Consider the following 25,352-nt stretch of genomic DNA (forward strand, 5'->3'; position numbering starts at 1 on the left):
ACCCGCGAGCCAAGTGATCCACCGTTCAGGGTAATAGTTTATTACATATTATAATATTATTATTCAAAGTGTTTCGTGCGTGGTTCTTTTATGTAACGTTTGCGTGTGTGTACATAGGTTAAAATATGTACCGCGCGCTTTCGCGAATCACTCTAACACGTCATACACTGACATGTTAGAGGTATTCGTATTTTTTTTTTTTTTTTTTTTTTTTTAACGGATGCAGTCACATTCACGCGTCCCACGACACTTGTTCGTACTATACACAAACACACACACACACGATGCGCGTATGCGAGTAGTGCGAGAGTGCGCAGTGCGTTACGTTAATGATCCTTCCGCAGGTTCCCCTACGGAAACCTTGTTACGACTTTTACTTCCTCTAAATGATCAAGTTTGGTCAACTTCCCAGCAACGCCGACGGCCGTGAAGCCACCGCGTGTCGGTCCGAAGACCTCACTAAATCATTCAATCGGTAGTAGCGACGGGCGGTGTGTACAAAGGGCAGGGACGTAATCAACGCGAGCTTATGACTCGCGCTTACTAGGAATTCCTCGTTTATGGGGGATAATTGCAAACCCCAATCCCCAGCACGAAGGAGTTTCAACGGGTTGCCCGGGCCTCTAGGCCAGGGAGAACATGTTGATTCCTTCAGTGTAGCGCGCGTGCGGCCCAGGACATCTAAGGGCATCACAGACCTGTTATTGCTCAATCTCGTGCGGCTCAAAGCCGCCGGTCCCTCTAAGAAGAATTTTAATACGCCGCCAGTGAGTTGCGCGACCCGAGAGCCGCGCACACCTAAATGACGACGCCTATTTAGCAGGCTAGAGTCTCGTTCGTTACCGGAATTAACCAGACAAATCGCTCCACCAACTAAGAACGGCCATGCACCACCACCCACCGAATCAAGAAAGAGCTATTAATCTGTCAATCCTTCCGGTGTCCGGGCCTGGTGAGATTTCCCGTGTTGAGTCAAATTAAGCCGCAGGCTCCACTCCTGGTGGTGCCCTTCCGTCAATTCCTTTAAGTTTCAGCTTTGCAACCATACTCCCCCCGGAGTCCAAAATCTTTGGTTTCCCGGAAGCTGCCCGCCGAGCCATTGTAGTAACGTCGGCGGATCGCTAGATGACATATTTACGGTTAGAACTAGGGCGGTATCTAATCGCCTTCGAACCTCTAACTTTCGTTCTTGATTGATGAAAACACCTTTGGCAAATGCTTTCGCTGATGTTCGTCTTGCGACGATCCAAGAATTTCACCTCTAACGTCGCAATACGAATGCCCCCAGTTATCCCTATTAATCATTACCTCGGAGTTCTGAAAACCAACAAAATAGAACCGAGATCATATTCTATTATTCCATGCACGAAATATTCAAGCGGCATTTTGAGCCCGCTTTGAGCACTCTAATTTGTTCAAAGTAAAATTGTCGGCCCACCTCGACACTCACTGAAGAGCACCGCGATAGGATTTTGATATTGAACCGGCTTTTAACGACCGGCTCACCGACGATATGCTCCGCAAACGTGTCAGTATCACCGCGGATGCGGTGCACCGACAGCGCGGCGCACAAATGCAACTACGAGCTTTTTAACCGCAACAATTTTAGTATACGCTATTGGAGCTGGAATTACCGCGGCTGCTGGCACCAGACTTGCCCTCCAATTGTTCCTCGTTAAAATATTTAAAGTGTACTCATTCCGATTACGAGGCCTCGTAAGAGTCCCGTATCGTTATTTTTCGTCACTACCTCCCCGTGCCGGGAGTGGGTAATTTGCGCGCCTGCTGCCTTCCTTGGATGTGGTAGCCGTTTCTCAGGCTCCCTCTCCGGAATCGAACCCTGATTCCCCGTTACCCGTGACAACCATGGTAGTCGCAGAAACTACCATCGAAAGTTGATAAGGCAGACATTTGAAAGATGCGTCGCCGGTACTGGACCATGCGATCGGCAAAAGTTATCCAGATTCATCAAAATTAACGACTTCAGACGCCAGGCCCTCCGTCGATTGGTTTTGATCTAATAAAAGCACTCATTCCATCACTGGTCAGAGTTCTGATTGCATGTATTAGCTCTAGAATTACCACAGTTATCCAAGTAACTGAGTAAGATCTAAGGAACCAAAACTGATATATTGAGCCATTCGCGGTATCGCCTTAATACGGCTTGCACTGAGACATGCATGGCTTAATCTTTGAGACAAGCATATAACTACTGGCAGGATCAACCAGGGAGCTAACTAAAGCTTCCGCTAGAGCCTCAAACGTGACACGACGATGCCGCCGCGACGTTCGCTTCTCTATATACATACATATGCGCGCGGCGTGTTTAAATAACATGATATGCAACGGCGGCGACCGTCACACGCACACTATTCACACACGCGCGCGCGCACACGTGGATAAATCTGAACACAGTCAGTTAAATCGTTGAAAGTATCATCTTAACGAGACACCCCTTAACAATTCCCATTCGCATCAAGCGAAGGAAAAATTTTAATATCGGTCAACTTTTATGACGCAAACGATCAATCTACGCACGGAGAGTGGAAGGATCGAAAATTGCGACCACATATAAACATCTGATAAAAGCCCATTGGTACATCACAAACGTGTGCGATGTGAGCAATAAAAAATTTTATACTGCCGTTCAATAGTAGTCGTATATTTTTCACGGTCTGCGCTCCGAGAGTGTATCAAGATGCGTAATATTATTTATTACACTACACATATAAAATACAATCTACGAAACTGACAATCTATCAAACCGTCGGCAGACGCAATGTTACTACAGTTACTAATTTCTACTTCTTCTACTACTACTACTAACTACTACTACTACTACCACCACTAAAGATTAAAAACTGTATCGCGCCGTATGCACAAACGCTTTTACAATATCATCATCTTTGGTGGTCTTTTATTATTTCATAGAACTAACACACTACTCTACAACTCTGTCACAGACTCACCACCAAACACCAACCCCACACCGACACGCGAACGGCGGCAACGAGGAGAGCGCAGAGCACACGGGCGACGCGGTACAACAGCGACGAAATAATGATACATACACATACGTACGTACAAATGTCTCGCTGCCCACGCGCAACGCCCCCCCGTCTTCGCTAGCCTCGCGCACCGATTGTCTCGCATCCCGGCTACGATGTTTCTGCTTGTTTATTTTTTTCAGATACTATTCACGTATCACGCATGGCATATGTACATACATACATACATAATACATACATACAAACATACGCCGCGCGCGACTAACGCCTCGTGTTTTCAAGGTCAAGTCAAAAAACTTTGCACGCGTGCAGTTACGGCGTGCAGTCGTCAAAAATAATTCATGATTATAAATTTCGTGGTCCATATTAAATAAATTATAAACAACAACAACAACAACAACAACAACAACAACAACAAACAACAACAACAACAACGACAAAAGAGGGCGACCTTACCTCCGGACTTGATGAAGTGTCCTGAAGGTGTACTTCGAAGACAAAACAAGCCCAAACTCGCCTCACCTAGCTCTACTCGTCTATTAGTTCCAGTAGCAGTCTTCGAAGTACACCTTCAGGTCACTCCATCAAGTCTGGAGGTATGGTCTCAATGTAACTAACAAAACGAGCCCAAACTCGGCACACCTAGCTCTACTCGTCTATTAGTTCCAGTAGCAGTCTTCGAAGTACACCTTCAGGACACTCCATCAAGTCCGGAGGTAAGGTCTCAACATAACTAACAAAATGAACCCAAACTCGATACACCTAGCTCTAATCGTTTATTAGTTCCAGTAGCAGTCTTCGAAGTACACCTGCAGGTCACTCCATCAAGTCCGGAGGTAAGGTCTCAACATAACTAACAAAATGAGCCCAAACTCGGCACACCTAGCTCTACTCGTCTATTAGTTCCAGTAGCAGTCTTCGAAGTACACCTTCAGGACACTCCATCAAGTCCGGAGGTAAGGTCTCAATATAACTAACAAAATGAGCCCAAACTCGGCACACCTAGCTCTAACCGTCTATTAGTTCCAGTAGAAGTCTTCGAAGTACACCTGCAGGTCACTCCATCAAGTCCGGTGGTAAGGTCTCAACATAACTAACAAAATGAACCCAAACTCGGCACACCTAGCTCTACTCGTCTAATAGTTCCAGTAGCAGTCTTCGAAGTACACCTGCAGGTCACTCCATTAAGTCCGGTGGTAAGGTCTCAACATAACTAACAAAACGAGCCCAAACTCGGCACACCTAGTCTCTACTCGTCTATTAGTTCCAGTAGCAGTCTTCGAAGTACACCTTCAGGACACTCCATCAAATCCGGAGGTAAGGTCTCAACATAACTAACAAAATGAGCCCAAACTCGACACACCTAGCTCTAATCGTTTATTAGTTCCAGTAGCAGTCTTCGAAGTACACCTTCAGGTCACTCCATCAAGTCTGGAGGTATGGTCTCAATGTAACTAACAAAACGAGCCCAAACTCGGCATACCTAGCTCTACTCGTCTATTAGTTCCAGTAGCCGTCTTCGAAGTACACCTGCAGGTCACTCCATCAAGTCTGGAGGTAAGGTCTCAACATAACTAACAAAATGAACCCAAACTCGGCACACCTAGCTCTACTCGTCTAATAGTTCCAGTAGCAGTCTTCGAAGTACACCTTCAGGTCACTCCATCAAGTCTGGAGGTATGGTCTCAATGTAACTAACAAAACGAGCCCAAACTCGGCATACCTAGCTCTACTCGTCTATTAGTTCCAGTAGCCGTCTTCGAAGTACACCTTCAGGTCACTCCATCAAGTCTGGAGGTATGGTCTCAATGTAACTAACAAAACGAGCCCAAACTCGGCATACCTAGCTCTACTCGTCTATTAGTTCCAGTAGCAGTCTTCGAAGTACACCTTCAGGTCACTCCATCAAGTCTGGAGGTATGGTCTCAATGTAACTAACAAAACGAGCCCAAACTCGGCATACCTAGCTCTACTCGTCTATTAGTTCCAGTAGCCGTCTTCGAAGTACACCTGCAGGTCACTCCATCAAGTCCGGTGGTAAGGACTCAACATAACTAACAAAATGAACCCAAACTCGACACACCTAGCTCTAATCGTTTATTAGTTCCAGTAGCAGTCTTCGAAGTACACCTTCAGGTCACTCCATCAAGTCTGGAGGTATGGTCTCAATGTAACTAACAAAACGAGCCCAAACTCGGCATACCTAGCTCTACTCGTCTATTAGTTCCAGTAGCCGTCTTCGAAGTACACCTGCAGGTCACTCCATCAAGTCCGGTGGTAAGGTCTCAACATAACTAACAAAATGAACCCAAACTCGGCACACCTAGCTCTACTCGTCTAATAGTTCCAGTAGCAGTCTTCGAAGTACACCTGCAGGTCACTCCATTAAGTCCGGTGGTAAGGTCTCAACATAACTAACAAAACGAGCCCAAACTCGGCACACCTAGTCTCTACTCGTCTATTAGTTCCAGTAGCAGTCTTCGAAGTACACCTTCAGGACACTCCATCAAATCCGGAGGTAAGGTCTCAACATAACTAACAAAATGAGCCCAAACTCGACACACCTAGCTCTAATCGTTTATTAGTTCCAGTAGCAGTCTTCGAAGTACACCTTCAGGTCACTCCATCAAGTCTGGAGGTATGGTCTCAATGTAACTAACAAAACGAGCCCAAACTCGGCATACCTAGCTCTACTCGTCTATTAGTTCCAGTAGCCGTCTTCGAAGTACACCTGCAGGTCACTCCATCAAGTCTGGAGGTAAGGTCTCAACATAACTAACAAAATGAGCCCAAACTCGGCACACCTAGCTCTAATCGTTTATTAGTTCCAGTAGCAGTCTTCGAAGTACACCTTCAGGTCACTCCATCAAGTCAGAAACTAAATATGAAATTTATAATCCCATAAGTATAAAATCTATAAATAAAATGAATGCGTGAAGGATCAAGTTTATTAGGTCAAATATTTTGTAATCGTACAGTGATCTTTTCGTAAACGAGGAGCTGCTTACAAGCGTCACAGTGTCCACTCACAACGGCGGCCGAGCGCAGACTAAAATATTTCATTACAAATTTTTGTGCAATAAATCAAGATGAGCCAGTAAAATAACCCTTATTTCAATCCAATAAGTATCACGCGTTACAACTAAATATGTGAAAAAATAAGGTTTGATTTCTCAGCCTATTTGTAACATTTTGATAGTTTTCTTTGCTACCTTTTTGAGTTGGACATGTCTGCTTACTTAAAATATTTTTAAATCATTAAATTTATTTTATTAAATACATGAAAAATGTTCCTTTATTCAGCACGATATTGTCAATTTTGTGTGAAAGGGCAACGGAAAATATTTTTTATAATATTATAAACCAAAATTTTCGACTAAAAAATTGCTACCATTTAAAGATTAACCCTTAATTCACTACCTGAGTCCATTGGACTCACATCGAACTTTCAAACTATTATATTTTTTTCCCCTGGTGACTTATTTCCTCCACCGTCTCAGTACCTTCCTGCAGTGACGTGGGCACCGCGGTAGCGAGAGGACGTGCGCCTGCGCTGCGTAATAGGTAAGTTATTACGTCGAGTGAGTCCCATGGACTCATACTAGTGAATTAAGTAATATTTTATTTATTTGTTACGATTCTTAAATGTTGCTTATTTGTCGTATTAATGATATAAAAATATGTATTTTAATATTTGTTGTTGTTGTAGGTTTGTAAAATGGATCTAAAACAACATAAAGTTGTAAATATGAATGAAGACCAGGCAGATTCTGTTTTGGAATCATGGATCACACAAATTATGAATGATGAAGATGCGAGCCATTCTGAAACCGAAGACAAGCTATCTAGGACAGAAAGAAAGCATTGTTATCCATGTAATTACAAAAAGAGAACAAAGACTGCACATTCAGGCACTAGATGTCTGAAGCCTGTATGTTTGAGTTGCTCAAAAATGGCATGCCGTCGCTGCCTGCAATCGGTGGCAATACCCCATTGCACGTTTTATTTTTTTGTATAGAAGCGTACATTTTTGTTGTTTATTTTCGGTTTTGCATTCCTTTAGAAGTCTTATAAAATTAAAAAGAGCCATTAGTTAAAAATATTTGCCATTATTGTAGGGCTTTGAAAATAACTCTGTTTTCTAAGACTATTAGAATAAGTTTTTTTTTATTTTTAAGAGTATTTCAGAAGTTTATCCAGTTTTATTATTTTTTTGTAGTGCCTTAATAAACATTTAAAAATAATAATAAAAAAACTTAATAAAAAAAAGAGTTTTATTTGAAAAAAACACGCCAAGAAAATATATGAGTCCAGTGGACTCATGGAAGCTGTTTATGTTAGCAAATTTCACCTAGTGAATTGAGGGTTAAGGATTAATCTATCTATAGTAATTATTAGTTTAATTTGGTTTTGTATTATTTTGTCGCAAAATGTACCGAAAAACTGCTTATTTTTGTCAGATTCGTAAACGCGTCCTTAAGAACATCGTTTTGGTTAGGCTTCCATTATCAAGCAATTTTAAACTTCATTCAATTGACATACAGTTCAAATTATTTTGTACTTTTCAAAGACCTAAGGGAGAGTCTGTTCTGCCAACTTTTAGAAAAAATAAAAACATTTCTAATGTTGGCCCCTCCGATGTAATCATTTAATATTAGATTTAATATTTTAGTTTTAATTATTTATTATTATTTCTTATTTTTTTTTAAACCTTATTTTTGTATATTTTAATTTTAAGCTAATACATTAATAAATTATTTCTTTCTTTCTTCGATTTCTTGTCAATGGTTAAGACTTAAGCATAGACAACCTCTTGATGTTGATTTGTTGTTTGAAATTTGAATTCAAAATGGCGTTTTATTAATTGTTTTGGTGGAAGATAAACAAAATCTGTTCTTCGTATATCGTAGATTTTCTTACTTATTTACTCAGTTAATGTACAGTACATTGAATTTTTTAATTTGTTATATTTCTGCCAAAAGTGAAAGAAGAAGAAAAAGTGTTATGTGTAAACAATGTTAAAATCTTTGTGTAGATAATAATTGATAATAATTATTAATGTGATTTGTGACTAAGTATTTGCAATATATACCCAATGACTGTTCTATTAAAGGAAGATATAAAAAATAATAATTTTTACGAGAAAACTTCTCTATTACGTCATGTTCTGGCTGTAGAATCAATTGGAGAGGAGATAATATTATTATTGTTTTGTCCAAAGAAAACAACGACTTCTTACAATTCCAATATGGCGATCCGACCGGCAACGATATATTGGAAATTTAGAATGAGATTTTAAAATAGAAATCCCGCAAAATATTTCAAGGAAAAGTATAAAATGTGAATCTAGTTGTATTCACATAATATTTAAGCCGAATTAAGTCCTACATGCCTAAATAAAGATATTCAGTAAAATTCAAAATTCAAATGGAATTATCCATTTTTGCTGATAATAGTGAGTTTTAATATTATATAAAAATGTTATATATAGGTAATTATTATTATATTATAATAAACTTATTGATCTACATTGTTGGTGTTTTATTTTTAATTTCCTATAAATTTGAATAAGGATGAGAATTAGTAGTGATGTTACCCAGCATCGAAAATTTTATCGATATCGATATGAAGTTTTATCGATAATATGTACTCAAAGAGACATCACTAGCAACTTCAACTTTTAAATGTTGGCAGCAATGTGGATCATTTTTGACGTGAACTTTTCATAGGTTGGTATCTAGACACGCGGCAGCGTGTCAAGCCGAGTTCAAGCGAAGAGAACTGGCGAGCAGCAGCCGTGTGTATATTTACACGAACCATTTCGAGCCACTTTTTTAAACTGTTTTACATACTGTTTATATTTTGTGAGGTTCTAAAAACTAGCCTCATCAAATTATGGGGTTCAATAGGTCATTAGTTGTTTGCTTTGTGAAAATAATTATATTATTCAAATTAAAAAAGTTATATTTTGGAATAAACATTGTTCTCTAAGGGAAAATAAAACAATTGAGTTTTCAGTCAACCTAAGAACTTAATACATCTTTGTAAATAAATTTCTGGACTGTCTGCAGAACTTGGCACACATTTAGATCTCATTTCTTTTTTTGGCAAATTAAGTCAACGATTGAACTCGGCTCCAATTTTTACATTTATGTTTTTGGTGGGATATAAGACTTAACCTAAGTAATACATGCATATGTGTGCGTGAGCTCGAAATCGAAGTACTGAGTGCCGTCTCTTCCTATACCTATTACTTGCTCTGTTAAGTTAACCCGTCTAGCGTCATACGCACAGATGTTATGCGTCCCAAGTATGTCGAGGTAGTTTACGAAATCTAGCTTTTTTATGACTACCGAGTTTGAAAATTTTATTTACCCTATTGTTCTATAATTAAATGCCATGTATGATATATTTTTGGAAAGAGGAAGAAACTAGTTATAGCATAAAAATGTAATCATGACGATATATATTTTCTATAAAATTATAAAAAAATTGATTTTCTTTTGTTTTAATTTTAATTGCTTACATACCTACTAACACTTACATGATAATGGTGAGTCATCAAATGATCATATTCACGTTTTCATATCACTACACGATTGCCAAATACATTCACTTATATTTTCACACATTTAACACAACGTATTTCACTATGAATAATAACAAATATCCATTATTCACAAACAAGAAAAAAAGCGCCATTTTGCGTCTTCCGCACTGAAAAGTTGAGACACTTTTTCACTGAGTATTCTTCAAATATCCCTAAAACCAATATCATAAACGTATTCTACGTAAAATTTCCAGTAATATACGTCTCAATTATCACTCATCTAATTATTCCTCTCGGCATAATTCACAATCCAAATATTCGTTGAACAAGACGAACTTTACAAAGTACAAACTATGGCCGATGACGCAACTCAATCAATGATTCACTTTTTTTTTTTTTTTTGTGGTGTCTGTATTTCCTGTCTCGGAGTCGTGTCGATTTGAATTATAAATGTTTAAGGCATAGAGAAATATTTTTTATACTGGAAACATTCACTTGTACGTCTCTACTGATGACCTTCAATGTCACGGGCCGCGTTACGCACAGTGTTTGTCAGCGCAGGACGCTCTCAGTACAATTTGAGTTACGCTACAACCGCTGTGCGTAGGAGGTTAAGAGGCTGATTCAAGAATGTTCTGCCATATTTTTCATTCTGTCAAACACAACGACAGTGCAGAGATAATTATTCCAAGCCCTGACACCGATATTTTTGTATTAGGCCTTTATTTCTGGCATAAACTTGAAAATATACTCGCCATCTTTGAATGCTCCCCCCCACTCCCCCATGCAACTATTTCACTGTACGAACTATTGAATCGTAAACAATGGACTATAATTGTTAATTATTTAAAATAATAATTTAAAAAATATATTCATGAGTTTTCAATCTATAGTGGTTTAAAGTTAACTCAAAAATGGACCATTTTCGTAAATTTTATAAAAATTCTTAGAGAAAGTGTAAGAAATGTTATAGTATGCTATATATTCGTGATCTACTCAATAAGCTCTTTCATTTGATACCCCACGCGGCATGTTTTGGAAATGTTTATTTTTTTCTTTGTATGCCATATTTAATAACCGGGGTGCGGGGAAGGGGACCACAAAACTGGTTGGCAACATCTGTCTATAGGATGTCTGGGATCTATACAATATATATCAGAAGTCAGATTTAGGTCCGCTATTTATGCAAACGAACATCTCCTTGGAGCCTGCTCTATGAGCCAAAAAACTGTTATCGTTTGATAAAGCATTTACATTCTCTTGTTTATCGAATTTTTGATGGGTCCGAATTAGGATTATAATGATAACTGCGTTAAAAACAACCGACTTTAAACTTGCACTTGCAACATTTACAAATGCAGACAAAAATGCTCATAAAATAAAAACTTACTGGGCCTATCCGAATAAAATTTTTATGGGACCAATTCGACACCATCCCGCATCGAACAAAAAAAGAATCACGTAAATCGGTTCAGAAACCTCGGAGTAATCGGTGTACATACATAAAAAAAAAAAAAAAAAAAAAATTGGTTGTCTGTAAAGTCGGTTTACTGACGATAATTGAACGTGACAACGTCCGATTGTGCTTCTTTGTCGCTCGTTCCGCGCTCTCGTTTCCTCCTTTCGTCTCCTCCTTTTTTTTGAAGTCGGTTAAAAAAAAAGGAGTAGTTTTCCTATTACGGTGGTAGTTATTTCCAGGTAACTCTGTATTAGGTTATATCATCTCCTATTACGGCCCTATTCATAGAACATATTAAAATTACCAGCCCCCCTAGCCAAGTGGCATACAATTTATAGCGTTTCTCTTTCTACAAACGTTGACGCCTTAACGAATACGATAAACGACAGGTAGCCAAGTGGATTAGAACTTGGCGAACGCTTATTCTATTGGATCGTACGCTAATGTCTATGGCTTCGAATTCTAACGTCAGTCAGCGTACGTCAAACTGTCAACTGTCATTCAGTTTGACATTGGTAATGTTGAAAAATATTCTTGAAATATTCAAATTAAACTGCCGAATTCCGAAAACGGAAAAAGTAAAAAGTCAAAAAATTTTTGAAGTGAACTAAAAAATACAGGTTGTGCTTTAAATTATAAAAATACAAATAGAGGTAAGTTAATTTTGCATTTGCAATGAGGCATAAAAAGATATAATGTCTTCAAGGTTTAAATTTAATTTATTTATGTGTACTTATTTTTCTAGTTTAGAAATGGAGAGACTGCGCGCCAGCCAGGAGCAATTTTCTGCTCTTATAGAATTCATGGAAAGGTACTATTAAAAAAATACAGTTTTGATTCCAAACTTGCTTCAATATTTTTATAATAAACAATGAAATCATTAATACCAAGTGCTTCATTGGTGTGTGTTACCCATAGGTATGGTGACCTCTCTCGACCACAGCGGGGACCTCAGGGTCGACTAAAAGCCGACCAAATGTGGGCAAGGCTCACATTATTACTTAATTCAGTTGGTGGTGGGGTTCACAAATCACAAGAGAAGTGGAAGAAAGTAAGTTTGAACTTGCATCTTGTTAACCTAGCTGTATATTTCAAACTCTCAATTGTTTTGCTATTAACTTGCATCTTGTTAACCTAAGTGTACATTGCAAACTCTCAATTGTTTTGCTATTCACTTGCATCTTGTTAACCTAAGTGTATATTGCAAACTCTCAATTGTTTTGCTATTTACTTGCATCTTGTTAACCTAAGTGTATATTGCAAACTCTCAATTGTTTTGCTATTAACTTGCATGTTGTTAACCTAAGTGTATATTGCAAACTCTCAATTGTTTTGCTATTTACTTGCATCTTGTTAACATAGCTGTATATTTTAATATATTCATTTATTTTGCTATTGCCCTTTTCATGCACCGCTTTAACTCACAACATGTAAACCTAAAGGTCTGGGCAGATTGGAAGACTAAAACAAAAAAAAAGAAAATGTTGATTTCCAACCACACAAATGGTACTGGTGGTGGTCCAAGCAGCAGGCTGTCTCTAACAGTTTTGGAAGACCGAGTCTGTGCCATACTGGGAGAGACTGCTGTTCTTGGTCAAGCTGGCATACAAGAGCATGGCTTTAATGTTAGTACTATTATATTATAGCAACTTTACGTATCACACCAATTCCTCTGTAACTTGCATGGCCAATAATAGATATTTATTTTGAAAGAGATTACATATAAGCCTCTTTCAACTTGTGTAAAATGAATTGTATTAAATAAATAAAACAAATAAACAGCTTGAAAATCTATACTAATATAATAAAGCTGAAGAGTTTGTTTGTTTGATTGAACACGCTAATCTCGGGAAATACTGGTCCGATTTGAAAATTTCTTTCGATTTTAGATAGCCCACTTATCGAGGAAGGTTATAGGCTATATATATCATCTCGCTAAGACCAACAGGAGCAGAGCACTGCAGGTAAAACTACGGAGCACAGCTAGTGTTTGAAAATGTAATTCCATCACAATATAATTAATAGATATTTAATGTTGATGAGAACATTAAATATCTTTTAATTACATTTTATTCTTTATAAATCTATATCAATTATACAAAATACTTAGCTAACAATTCCTAATCGTAACATTTGTAAGTGTTAAGAGTATATGATAAAAGTTATAAATAACTAATATATTGATAAAAATAAATATTTTTCAGGCGCCACCAGTACCAAGGGAAGAACCCATTCCTGAAGATGTGGAAATTGAAATTCCTGTAGGCTTAGAGAATTTTAATTATAATAGTAAGTTTTATTAAACTCTATTTACTTATTAAATTAGCCTTCTTCTAGGAGCTGTTTTCAATCGTCATAATATAGTTTAATCGATAATAATTGAACATAATTCATTAAATGACTTGAATAAATTAGTCTTTGCTTGTATCCTAGAGAATATTATTCAACAGATGGAATGGATGAACATTTCTAATTTATAATATAAGTGGAAGTCAGAATTATATTTGCCTCCTTAACATTATTTTCATTACTCAACAGCAAGTGTTCCAACATTGCCAGCATCACCGCTACTGCTAGACCCACAGCCCTCACCACCACCACCACCAGTACGTCCGCCGCCCCCTCTACCGCGTTCTCCTCCGCGTCCCACTGGTCGACGGTCATCGGCGTCACCGCGATCTGCGACTGCCTCGCCGCGACATGGGATGCAGAGAGCTCGCAGGAATCGCGGCTTAACGCCATTTGACCGGGCCGCTACAGAATTTGTGGCGGTTGAACAACGACGCCTTGCACTGGAGGAGACGCGAGAGAAGCTTTCCCATGAGCGAGAAAGGGAAAGGGAAAAGCTTCTCCATGAACGTGAGAGGGAGCGTGAGGAACTTTTCCACCAAAGAGAAATGGAGCGACTGCGGCTGGAGTCGCTAAAGGTTGAGGCAAATCGCGAGCAAACTAGGGTGATGCAGCAAATAGCTGTTATCGGGCAAAGGTTGCTCGAGATATTGCCTCAAGGGCCCGCATCTTAATTTTTTTTTTTCATAGGGTTTTAAGTGTATTATTTAGTGCCTTTCTTTTTATTTTTTTTAAGTGCTTGTTTTAGATTTTAATATTTTAATTTAATAGTTTAAGTACAGTATTTTCTGTCCTCAGTCTTTAGTTGTTTTACTTTTTACACGCTTTTTATTAGCTTCACCTGTATGTTTGAATGTTTGTTTGTAACCGACTTCTTTGGGCGCGATTTTGACCCACTTTAAACGGCCAGATTTCGTTCAAACTTTGTAGATTTATTGAGGACCGATGACAATACACTAATTTGATAAAATTATTCCATTTTTCAATTTGCAAAAAGCATGTTTTTTAGTTTTTTTTAAACTATTATTATATATATCTTTAAATTTAATAGGATTTATATGTACTTAATTTATTTTAAGTGTTTGTTTTAGATTTTAATATTTTAATTTAATAGTTTAAGTACAGTATTTTCTGTCCTCTGTCTTTAGTTGTTTTACTTTTTAATCTTTAAATTTTATAGGATTTATATGTACTTAATTTGTTTTAAGTGTTTGTTTTAGTTTTAAGAATATTAAATAAAACATATATATACATAATAATAGTATATTTTATTACTTAATTAGTTAAGTAGTTTATACCACCATTAATTCAGTACACACTTTTTTAAATACTAACAAAAAATACAATAATAAAAATTACAAACTTAAAAATATTATAAAAAACAGGTTGAGGCTGCAACAATGATCAATTTTTTCACCTATGACCTGCACTAAAATATGAGCAGTTATCAGAAACTTTAAAAGGATTAATATATACTGTAACTAATGCAGTTTCATTATTTAAATCTGTGTAGGTAAACAAAATAATGTTTTAGGAGCGAAAAAATATTATACAAAACTACTTGGTCAGGCATACTAAATTAGGCTTAAAAGTAATACACATTAAAACTACACACAACACACTTTAAAAAATACAAAAATACAAAAATAACCTACTAAACTAATCTATTAACTAAATTATTTAGCATTATTCTGCCACTCATCAGCTCATCTTGGTTGCTGGAAATGGGTCCAACCCCCACACTCGGTTCATCACCATCCTCTTGTTGCTCAGCCATATTATTAGGGGGAGGTAATTTAGCATCCAGTGCAATATTGTGCAGAACACAACATGCAATAGTTACCTCACTGGCAACACGAGGATGGTAATGGAGTGTACGATGCTTCAGCAAGCATCTCCAACGAGCCTTCAATACACCAAAACATCGTTCAATACAATTGCGTGCCTGTAAATGGCGTGTAGTGTACACCTCTGCTCGAGAACCTGGTTCGGCATTTAAAATTGGTGTCATCAGCCACGCTCTCTGTGGGTATCCAGAATCACCTTAAACAAATAATGTAGTTAAAGAGCTTTATAAATTATAACTCCAATATTTTTATGATAAATATGTAGAAGTAGGTAGGAATTAAATGATTTACCTAATAGCCACGTCAATTCACCATTTTCGTGAAGTCCACGCATGTATGGTTCCACTTCACTGGATGACCATATGAAGGAATCATGCGTGGCTCCACCATATTTTGCATTGACATTGATAACACAGCTCAACAAAAAAACAATTTTTTTTTGTTGCCCTGGATATTTCTACAGATTTATATATTTCAAGTACCCAGTTTGCGAATGTAATCATTAAAATTATTTAATTGGCTCTAGTTTTTTTTTAATTTGGATTTTCATATATAAAAATTTCTTACGGCCCTTCAGAGTACGGGTTACTAACAAGTGTTTATTTTTAGGTGAATTACGTTTTCTGCACATTTATTCGCTCAGACAGAACCCTATTCTATAAAACTGACTGTAGAATATCAGAATAATAAATGGTTTCTGTAAAAAAACATTTTTATGAACAACAATGTTCGGTTTGTATCGAGTTAAAGAAACCCAGTAGCACTTGGTCAGCAAAGTGGATAGGTATACGAAATTCCCTTGATGTTTTTATTAATAGAATTAGACAAAGCAAATTCATTAGGAATAATTAATAAATATGAAAATTTAGGCCTTTGAGGGAATCTAGAAGTATAAGAAGAATACCCGATGGCCCTACAGGACGGGCGTGTCGACAATTGATAAAAAATGAAAATTTAACAAAATTTAATAACTGATGCTGAATGTAAATTATGGAGAGATATAGTATTAATTAATTTAAGATTAATTTCAAACACCAAATTATAAAGAAATGGCACAACAGTTGTTTAAAAAACTTCATTATTTTATGAGCAAATACGAGCATAAAGCTACACTTTGCCCACAGTCTCCTGGATAGATATCCAGTAAATCTGCGGAATTTCTGTGAGAAACAGGAAGAACACATCGAAAAAGAAGTAAAAATTATGGAATAATGGTATCAGGGTATATGGGATCGTCACATGATGGCAGATTACTGATGGTCCATAAGAAAACTATTGTCCCAAAATTAACTAAGAAGACAAGCTTATAAAATCTATTTCCTTGTACTATTTCATAAGTTTTAATGATTTTTCTCTATTTTTATATCCATTTGAATTAATTAAATACTAAAACAAAACAATAAGTAAAACTTTGTAATAAATAAATGATGTAAAAAAAATATACCTTCTATTTCATGCTGCATTTTAGAGTCTAGTAAGAAAATTAGGATAAAAAAAAACTAGAGCCAATCTACCAAAACTATTAATAGTTCTGTATATAATATGCATTAAATTATTCGAAACCACTTTCACATCCAGGGCAACAAAATCATTGTTGACCAGTGTAATCTTTAAATTATCATCACATATCTGAAAAAAAAAAATTTAAGTTATAAAAAATATTCTATTTGCAGTTGCTTTGTTATTTTGTTTTAATGAAACATGATTAAAAACAATGCTTACTAACTAATAATACATATGCAAAGAAAAATAGCTTACCATTTGCACATTTAAGGAATGGTATCCTTTTCTGTTAAAATAATTCTGTTCATCAATGTGGGGTTTTACAATTGATATGTGAGTGCAATCTATGCATCCAATTACCCCTGGCAATTGAAATTTCCTTTGAAATCTGTAATTAGGTACATTCACATTTAATAATCAAAGACAATTACCTACATATATTAAACATATAATACAATTGTTAAAAAGACTTTCAAATGAATTTGTCATAATATTTTGTAAACCTTTAAAACATTTAGAATTGAACAGAAACAAACATTTTGTGGTATAATAGAATTGTTTGTGACTACAATAGCAGCAACCTTCTTCAATGCAAAGGATTATGTTATTTATTAAAATTGTACAAAACATTGAAAGTTTTTTTTTTTTTTATGTCAGAGCAAGCAACTTAAGCATAAGAAATAAACACTTGCAACATAAGAAGTGTTGCAGGTGCTTTGCCGGCCTTTTATGGACAAATAAGCTCTTTTCTTGAAGGCCCCAATGTCGTAGTTGTACATTGAAAGTTATAAATAAATTAATAAAAACACTTACTCTTGTCGAATTCTTGTTCTTTCTTGGTGTGTTTGAGGGAAAACTATCCATTTTTTCACTATCCGAGGACTGTTGAGTGCCTCCACAACTTGCCTAATGCATCTACTTGTAGTGCGTTGTGGCAAATGTTGTGTGACACCCACAATTCTCTGATAGGATCCCGTTGCGAAGAAACTCAGAGCGCAAAGAACCTACGAATATAAGTAGAATTAGGATACGTAATATAGGTACCTAATAGATATGCACAACACATGACTTTCATTGGGCATTTAAAATATCGGACATCACTAATAATTATAAACAATCGCAGTGAAGAAACTGTGGATTACCTTTACTTCCAAAGGAATTTCTTTAGTCCCCCGTATGTTTGTTTCGTTACGTAGGCTGCAGCAAAGCTCGCTAAAAGTTTTTTTATTTAACCTAAAACGCTCCTGAAACAATTGTTCCGGCATTTCATTGATTGTCTCTAAACTCCGTCTGGACGCATTTCTTTTTTGGCGCCTGAGCCAAAGTTCTTCATCGTGCGCAGCTTTTAAAAGTCTCAAAGCGTGCATTTTATGAAAACTAAAATTTTATAATCACTAAACACAACACGAAACTTCGACAGCTGATTATAAAATCGCCATTTTGTTTCGATTTCTACAAGATGTTATAGCGTACGCTAGTTATCGAACGCCCATTGGCGTAGTCTCCTGTCAAAAGTGCCACTTGGCTAAGCATTTGTATGGCGCCTGTCGTATGACTTAGGTAACGTTTCGTCTAATAGAATAGAAAAACATTGCCACTTGGCTACCAATTTTCGTTTCGTTACGCTGGGTCACGTGACGTATCTCCAGCTTATGTCAATCTCATACATTCGTTTATCTATTCTATCAAACGCAATGACTAAGGAATCCTATGGACAGGGCATATTGTTCTATACAAACAACTGATTATACAAATATCATGCATTTCGATACCGAAATAATAAAACTAATACTGTCTCTTTCTAACTAATGAATATTCTGATGTGATGTGAAAAAATATGACTATACGTCAGTCAGTGCTAATTCTATACCGCTTGACATTTGAAGTTAGCTCAAATACCTACTGTGGCCGGTCGCCATTTTATGTTCTCGTTAATACGATGTACATGCTCTGTCATTGCTCCGTAGTAAACATTGAAAAATATTGAATATTTTTGTGATTGTGACAAACATTTGTGTCTAAAACATATAGAGTGGTCAAGGACAAATAGTGGCATAATGCCAAAGCGCAGTATTGTGAGATGTGGCTCCGGAAAGAATGAAAACCAGAAAAGTTTGTCTTTGCACCGGTATGTATACGTTTTGACTGAAATATTAGTTATTTCTTTGCTGATTTAGTTATTTTCATGTATATTGAATTAAGGAGTATTCACAGACTATGTTCAGTGCAAAATTGTTACCAAATATAGCTTTATTTTGTATATTTTCGTTCTAGTAAAATAATGAATTTGGGTGCTAGTGATGGCTTATAATATCGACATCAGCAAAATGTTCGATGATGACGTGCGTCTCCCAAGGCTGTGTCATTAATCTTAAGAATAGTGGCTTTGGTGAATACACTTCCAAAATAACAAATTAATTTTGCCAAGAGCAGCAGAAGGAAAAATAAAACACTTAAATTTACCTAATATGAATTTTAACTTAAGTAAGATTAATCGCTTTTATAGTACCTACTTTAATTAAAAATGTATTTATAAATAAGTCAGGTCAGGACTAAAATTATAATAACCTAAATATTCATTTTTTGAAGGTTACCAAGAAGTGAAAATAGAAAAGGAGAATGGTTAGAAGCAATTGAAACTGAAAATATCAAGCCAAATGTAAAGGATATATCATAGTACATTTCCCAGAAAGTGCTTTCAATAGAACAATGGATGTGATTAGTCTGCACGATGATGCTACACCAGTATGTCTGCCGCTGCATTCACACAGGGTGAGGTTTTTATCTGTAGACACGTGATGTCTTCCAATTTACTTTTGGTCTTTTTATTTAGATTTAGGGCTGTCATTTATAATCTAACGTTTCTCCTATTTTGAAGGAGGCCTGTGAACAAACTGAGATGGTTTTATATGATTTTTTGAGTACAAACTTGGGTGATATTTGGTTGTTGAAATGTTATTGACTGAGGGAAAGTGCAATTTACTTTAAATACATGGGGTGTTTTAAGTTATTTTTCTATTCTTTATAAATTTATATATATAAAGCATTTGAATGCCATAAAACCAAAAATATAAATTCAAATTCCGCTATTGTAAGCCCTAATGTTGATATTAATTTCAAACCATCAGCATTGCCCTTTTAATTAAAATGTATTGCATTTTAGTTTAAATGTAAAGTGAACAATGCTAGTTAATGTAAACTGTGACATTTCATTTCCAGGTACCAGTTGAGCCTCAAATCCCGAACTCAAAAATGAACAGAGTGAATCCGAGTGCATCCCAGGCTGCACAAAATAGTTTAGCTCTATAATTTTCTCTGTTATTATATATTATTGTTTTTTTGTCTATTATTTATAAATAAATAAATTACTGTATATTGTGTTGTTCATCGTAATAAAATACTATTATATACCTGTATTATTATATATGTTGTTTCATTATATTACATTCCTCAAAACTGAAATTACCAAATTGTAAGTCTACCGTAATCCTTATATCGAAGTCAAAATTGAACTGGATTTATCAAATTATACAGCTATCTTGTCCTGCGAGGTTGCTGGTGTTTTACAAGTAACCCTGTATAGGTGTTACCGTCACGAGCAGCCATCGCCATACTTAATTTTATTAATTGGCATTGTCATTTTTTCCATTTGTAATTTTACGTCTATGTTTTGTACAATAAAGTTAAAATAAATAAAAAAGAGTGTGTGTTTATGTACACGCGTTAGAAGTTACTTCTTTGGCGTATGGACAAAATACTAGAATATACAACTTGAACATAGTTATCAATTTTCATACCACCTAGAACTTACTTCATGCTGTTAATTTTAGGTGTCGGTGTGCGCGCGCATCGTAAAAATTCACTCTCACTATTTTTCTCCACCGCGCCAAAACAAATACTTATAAATTCAAAATAAATATATTAATATTATTTTTATATCGATAAACATTATTCTCGGCACTAAACACCGCCATGTTTTGTTACAAGGGGTTGGCTTTAGTTAACTGCCGCACGTATTTGTTGGAAATATTTATATTGTTAGTTAGCTAGGTAATGTAAGATTGTAATTCCAAAATATTATCGTTAGGAAACTTGTAGTTTTTTAGTTATTAATAATTTTTAAAGTTAATAATTTTTTGTGCGAAAAAAGCGCATTTATCCGTTTTGTTGTGCAAAAAAAGCGGACCAAGACGTTCCATTTCACTGTAAGTACTGTGACTTTACGCAGCGGCCGGCGAGTGCCGAAGCCCGAAAGCGACTTTAGGGCGATTCCCACTCAAACAAAAAAAAATCTACGTAAGTAGGTTAAAAAACTATTAAACTTTTATTTTTAATATCCAAATAGGTAGCGAGGAGCGAAGCGACGAGCGTGTTAGGTTAACCCCTGAACTGCCGTACGAGCCGAGCGAGCGAAGCGAGCGTGCCGCGGCAGCGGCCGGCGAGTGCCAGAAGCGACTTTAGGGCGATTCCCACTCAAACAAAAAATTAATCTACGTAGGTTAAAAAACTATTAAACTTTTATTTTTAACATCCAAATAGGTAGCGAGGAGCGAAGCGACGAGCGTGTTAGGTTAACTCTTGAACTGCCGCCAGAAGCGACTTTAGGGCGATTCCCACTCAAATAAAAAAACTACGTAGGTTTACACAACTTGTTTGTATTTTATTTATGTATCGTAAATTTTTTGTTATTATCGTCTAATGCTTAGTTAAAATGATTTTACACCAATTCCATACATTTTGAGGTTAGAATAGGAAAATTGATTTTTCTCCAAAACTATTGGTTTCCTAACTTTCCCCTTTTGGGGGGAGGGTCCCCCCCTCCTCCTCCACCCTCCCCTCCCACAAAAAACCTATAATACGTGCGGCAGTTAACTAAAGAAACCCCGTTACAAGCATTATGGCGCCGGCCACACTTTTTTTTGTAGGTATGTCACTTCCATGTGATTCCATATTCATTGATCAAACGTTACGCTAATAGAAAGCCACTTGGCTAGGGGGGCAGAGACGTTAGAGCGTTTTCACATTGTCCGGTCCGATATCGGATATCGGACGCCGATAGCCGATATCCGATATCGGAGGCTAAGTAAAATGTATGATTTACGTACCTGTCTTTCACATTGTCCGGTCCGATATCGGATATCGGAGCCAACACCGATATTCCCGTGAACTATCGGACGATAATGTTCAGTGTTACCAGCTCAATTTTCGAAAAGGTAGTATACCAACAGCAAAAAAAGCACTAGTTTGTGTATTTTCAGTCATTTCTAGGCGCTAAATGTAAAAAAAAAATCCTTTCATTTACTTTAAACCTTTTTATTAAGAAAACATTCATTTAAGTATTTAAAGGCATTAAAAATACGATTTATACGGGAGCTATTTTAATATCGTCCTATAATATACGGCAATTGGCTGAACTGAAGTAAACAAAAATATATTGTGTTCTTAAATTCAACCGTATCTTCGAAATATTAGTATCTTTTATCTTTATTTACTCATTCTGCCTCGCTCCTCCTCCTACTCGGACTACTGTTGTGCTGTAAGCTGTTTATTCATTATTGTATTGTTGTCATTGAGTCACAGATTTAGTGCTTTGTTTTAGCGCCGATATCAAACCTGTATAATAAATAGCACATCTAAATAATATTAAGTAATTAATAATATCAAATCTTTTTTATATTTTACTTTTCCAGCTGTTTTTGAAGTCGGTTTCTTTATTGTAGTTATTTTTACTGTATGTACAACTACGATCTATCAGTTGATTTTTTTTAAATCAAACCCTTTTTATTGAAAAGAAAATTTACAATACGGCAATTTTGTTTAGTTTTCTCTAAAATTTCAGAATTAGAATGCGGCAACCCTTAGACTAAGGATTGGTCTCCGCGCGCGCGCTACGACTAGATACCGCTCCACCTAAAAACAATAGCTCCGTGAGTGCGGCAACTCAGTTCTGTAGTGTGTGTAAGGCAATTTGTAAGGACGCTAGTGTGTGTGAAGAATTGTACTGCCAGCTACATAAATTTTACCCCATAAATGGGAAATGGGCTATCTTGGAAAGAAGTTTGAAAAATATTTTCATTTCATTTTGGCCTTGCCGGGAATCGAACCCATGAACATGTGACTCAAATCCACTTGCGATGCCACTATACTATCACAAAGGTTTTTTAAAAGTAAAAAAGCAGTAATAAAAAAATAACATATGAGTCAGTTAAACAAGGTTAAACAGAAATAAATTATTGTTATTATCATTTTTTTTATAATATGCGTTAGTACCTAATACTCCTAATAGTATTGAAAAAAAAAAAACATTATGAATAAAATAAGTTCAAATTAAAAGTGTGTTTTTGGGATATGCAGTACGGCAACACTAAATGGCGTCGTATTTTCGTAAACAACATTTTCAAAGTACAGGTGAAATATCGAATAATACGATTATTCCTGATGTTACGTGATCCCAGTGTCTTTCTTATTATTTGTTGTATTTTTTTTAAACAGTTTTATGACACAAACAGGCATTTTACTTCAGGTTTTGTCCAAAATCTTTAGAAACTATCGGTACACCCTCTCCACACAATGCTCGTGACACGACTGGCTCGGGTACGCCGATTTCGGCGTACTTTTAGTTGCCGCATTTTTCGAGTACGCCGGCGGTATCTAGTCGTAGCGTGCGCGGAGACCAATCCATAATCTAAGGCGGCGACCCTAAATTTTGTCAAGAACGCGCGGCGACTTTTGAGCTTGTTTACTATTTTGGTTGTCATGGCTATATTATTATTAGTCTGTGGTACTATGTACATTGCGGAATCTGTGACTGTGAATTAGTTTAGTTTAATTTATTTCTGTTTAAATATTTGCACCCCCAGATATTAGGTAGAATGTACATATTAGCACTATAAAATTGTAATAACAGCACCTACATTTGTAAATGTAATTTGAATTTGTATTTGCTAGTTTCGTCGCTTTAATACTGAGTTGAATTTTTTTTTTATTTTATTTGTATAAGAACATAACAGTCATACATGATTTAATATAAAAAAGTTCTAAAATTCACTACGACCACACAACATGTTCTAATAATAAAAAAAGAAAAACAGCATATAAAAAAACAAGCCTCACAATGAAGTTGAATATTGAAACTAGATTCTGACTCTGCAGAGGGTACAAATCCATACTCCGCAGTCAGCAGATTAAACCGGTTTGAAAAACATCAGTTTATTTATTACTATTTATTTCATTTAAAATAAAGTTTATTTTTTGTAACACAAATGCATCCACTGTTTATTTTAATTCCCAATATATCTACTTTTCCAGTTTCTGGCAACACTCATGTTATCGGGACGATATTATCGGATAATGTGAAAGGGCAAATTGTGTCCGATATCGGATATCGGCTATCGGCTTCCGATATCCGATATCGGATCGGATAATGTGAAAACGCTCTTATTACTCTAAAAATCGAAATCTGACATCTAGAATCGAATGCATTGATTACTTGTGAATAAAAATCATCATAAATTAATAAATTCGATTGACAAATATTTCAAATCCGTATCGATTAATTCACTTTAATCGATGTTTTTAAGCAGGTTACCTCTCTTTGAAGATAAAATTGATAGACGTCAAATGTTGCCTATTAAATTGGCTCGACTATAATATTTCACTTGCATAAGTAAGAAATGCATTTACCAAAAATCGTAAATGATCGAAAACATGATTTTATACATCATTTTTATTTTAATACAGATTATAACACTTTTCGCTAAGGATGGTAACACTTATTTCTTGTGTCTATGGTCATTCGATGGATTTCAAAACGAACAATGTTGTTTATGAAAATTCAAAAAGTACGATACAATTGTGCGTTTGGTATAACAAAATATAGAATGTAGTTCAGTAAGAGAGCGCTGTTAGCATAATGTTCAAGCATCAGCGTCCGCGCCCTTCAGCCTGAGGCGCGCGAAGTCTTCGAAGATTATGTCGTCGTCTTGTTCTTGGCCATTTTCGTTTCTGTAAACAAAATTCGATATTAGTTTACGTGTAGTGTAAGTATAGTGAGGTCTTAGATTACAAAATAAAAGACAGATGGAGCGTTGCCGAACTAAACCGAATGATTTATCGTCATTTTCAATAAAGCTATGTGTGCTGTCATTTCGCCGCTGCACTGTACGTATACGGTGCTTCTGTGTGCGTGTAATGTTACCAGATATTGAAAAATTTCCCAAATTTTTCCCCGACTACGGAAAAAAGAGGGTTATGTTTTTCGAGTTTATGTATGTATGTATAATATTTCTTTGACACGCCCTGCAGTATAAACCGTTGGACCGATTTTGAGTTGTGAGGTTTCATTGCAATCATCTGAATTATTATGTTAGTGGCGGTAGTGACGTAGGCTATACATATACATAAATTAGCAGTCAAGTTTTAATTTTTCTTACCTTCTCGGTAACCTAGCAAAGATGCCAGTCTTGAACCGATGATTGATACATACCTATCACTAAACATAATATGTACAACACCTAATGTATTTAGCTCTAAGGTTAGGTTAAGTTTGATTGGATTTGATTGGACGAATTTGAATTTGAATTTGAATTTTATTTTAATATAATTTCGGGTTAGTGATTTTTTTTTATAATATTACA

At 36.1% G+C, this 25,352-nt stretch overlaps 2 protein-coding genes, 2 long non-coding RNA genes and 2 other non-coding genes across 7 annotated transcripts in view; 3 read left to right on the top strand and 3 right to left on the bottom strand.

Annotated features, from left to right (window-relative positions):
• The window catches only part of LOC123698017, a 157-nt gene extending 124 nt beyond the window's left edge, over positions 1-33 (bottom strand). Inside the window, exon 1 of the ribosomal RNA XR_006752337.1 lies at positions 1-33. This exon is cut by the window's left edge and continues 124 nt beyond it. This is a non-coding gene — a ribosomal RNA (5.8S ribosomal RNA).
• A 294-nt stretch (positions 34-327) lies between these two features.
• On the bottom strand, positions 328-2,232 carry LOC123698231. Its single transcript, XR_006752385.1, has one exon. It is a non-coding gene; the product is annotated as a small subunit ribosomal RNA (ribosomal RNA).
• Positions 2,233-5,984: 3,752 nt separating this feature from the next.
• Positions 5,985-8,538, top strand: LOC123697197. The gene is made up of 2 exons (XR_006752207.1): positions 5,985-6,572; positions 6,718-8,538. It is a non-coding gene; the product is annotated as an uncharacterized LOC123697197 (long non-coding RNA).
• A 3,113-nt stretch (positions 8,539-11,651) lies between these two features.
• LOC123696976 (proline-, glutamic acid- and leucine-rich protein 1-like) lies at positions 11,652-14,145 on the top strand. Its single transcript, XM_045643383.1, has 6 exons — positions 11,652-11,670; positions 11,768-11,828; positions 11,936-12,068; positions 12,460-12,642; positions 13,222-13,306; positions 13,556-14,145. The coding sequence occupies exons 2-6, from the start codon at positions 11,770-11,772 to the stop codon at positions 14,038-14,040; spliced, it is 945 nt and encodes a 314-aa protein (XP_045499339.1). The 5' UTR covers positions 11,652-11,670; positions 11,768-11,769; the 3' UTR covers positions 14,041-14,145.
• A 470-nt stretch (positions 14,146-14,615) lies between these two features.
• Positions 14,616-25,352, bottom strand: LOC123697031 (putative nuclease HARBI1). 2 transcript variants are annotated; one of them, XR_006752166.1, is made up of 7 exons: positions 25,149-25,352; positions 24,305-24,720; positions 17,859-18,260; positions 17,530-17,720; positions 16,972-17,104; positions 15,505-16,842; positions 14,616-15,409 (listed from the first exon to the last, which is right to left on the bottom strand). XR_006752166.1 is itself a non-coding variant. In XM_045643451.1 (3 exons), the coding sequence occupies exons 1-3, from the start codon at positions 18,081-18,083 to the stop codon at positions 16,939-16,941; spliced, it is 582 nt and encodes a 193-aa protein (XP_045499407.1). In that variant the 5' UTR covers positions 18,084-18,260; the 3' UTR covers positions 16,876-16,938. The 2 variants fall into 2 exon arrangements, 1 of the variants encoding a protein (XP_045499407.1); XM_045643451.1 differs by lacking the exons at positions 14,616-15,409; positions 15,505-16,842; positions 24,305-24,720; positions 25,149-25,352 and having other exon boundaries at positions 16,876-17,104.
• On the top strand, positions 18,569-20,089 carry LOC123697121. Its single transcript, XR_006752183.1, has 3 exons — positions 18,569-18,844; positions 19,306-19,488; positions 19,936-20,089. It is a non-coding gene; the product is annotated as an uncharacterized LOC123697121 (long non-coding RNA).

The sequence above is a fragment of the Colias croceus genome, chromosome 1 (genome assembly GCF_905220415.1).
Source record: "Colias croceus chromosome 1, ilColCroc2.1".
Lineage (NCBI taxonomy): Eukaryota > Metazoa > Arthropoda > Insecta > Lepidoptera > Pieridae > Colias > Colias croceus.

Bases quoted from the DNA above. Each gene is read 5' to 3' on its own strand.
- LOC123696976 (XM_045643383.1), top strand. From the start codon at position 11,770: ATGGAGAGACTGCGCGCCAGCCAGGAGCAATTTTCTGCTCTTATAGAA. The intron at 12,643-13,221 runs GTTAGTACTATT...AATATTTTTCAG, and splicing joins TACAAGAGCATGGCTTTAAT to GCGCCACCAGTACCAAGGGA. The intron at 13,307-13,555 runs GTAAGTTTTATT...ATTACTCAACAG, and splicing joins AGAGAATTTTAATTATAATA to CAAGTGTTCCAACATTGCCA.
- LOC123697031 (XM_045643451.1), bottom strand. From the start codon at position 18,083: ATGCACGCTTTGAGACTTTTAAAAGCTGCGCACGATGAAGAACTTTGG. The intron at 17,721-17,858 runs GTAATCCACAGT...TTATATTCGTAG, and splicing joins AAATTCCTTTGGAAGTAAAG to GTTCTTTGCGCTCTGAGTTT. The intron at 17,105-17,529 runs GTAAGTGTTTTT...ACCTAATTACAG, and splicing joins AGAACAAGAATTCGACAAGA to ATTTCAAAGGAAATTTCAAT.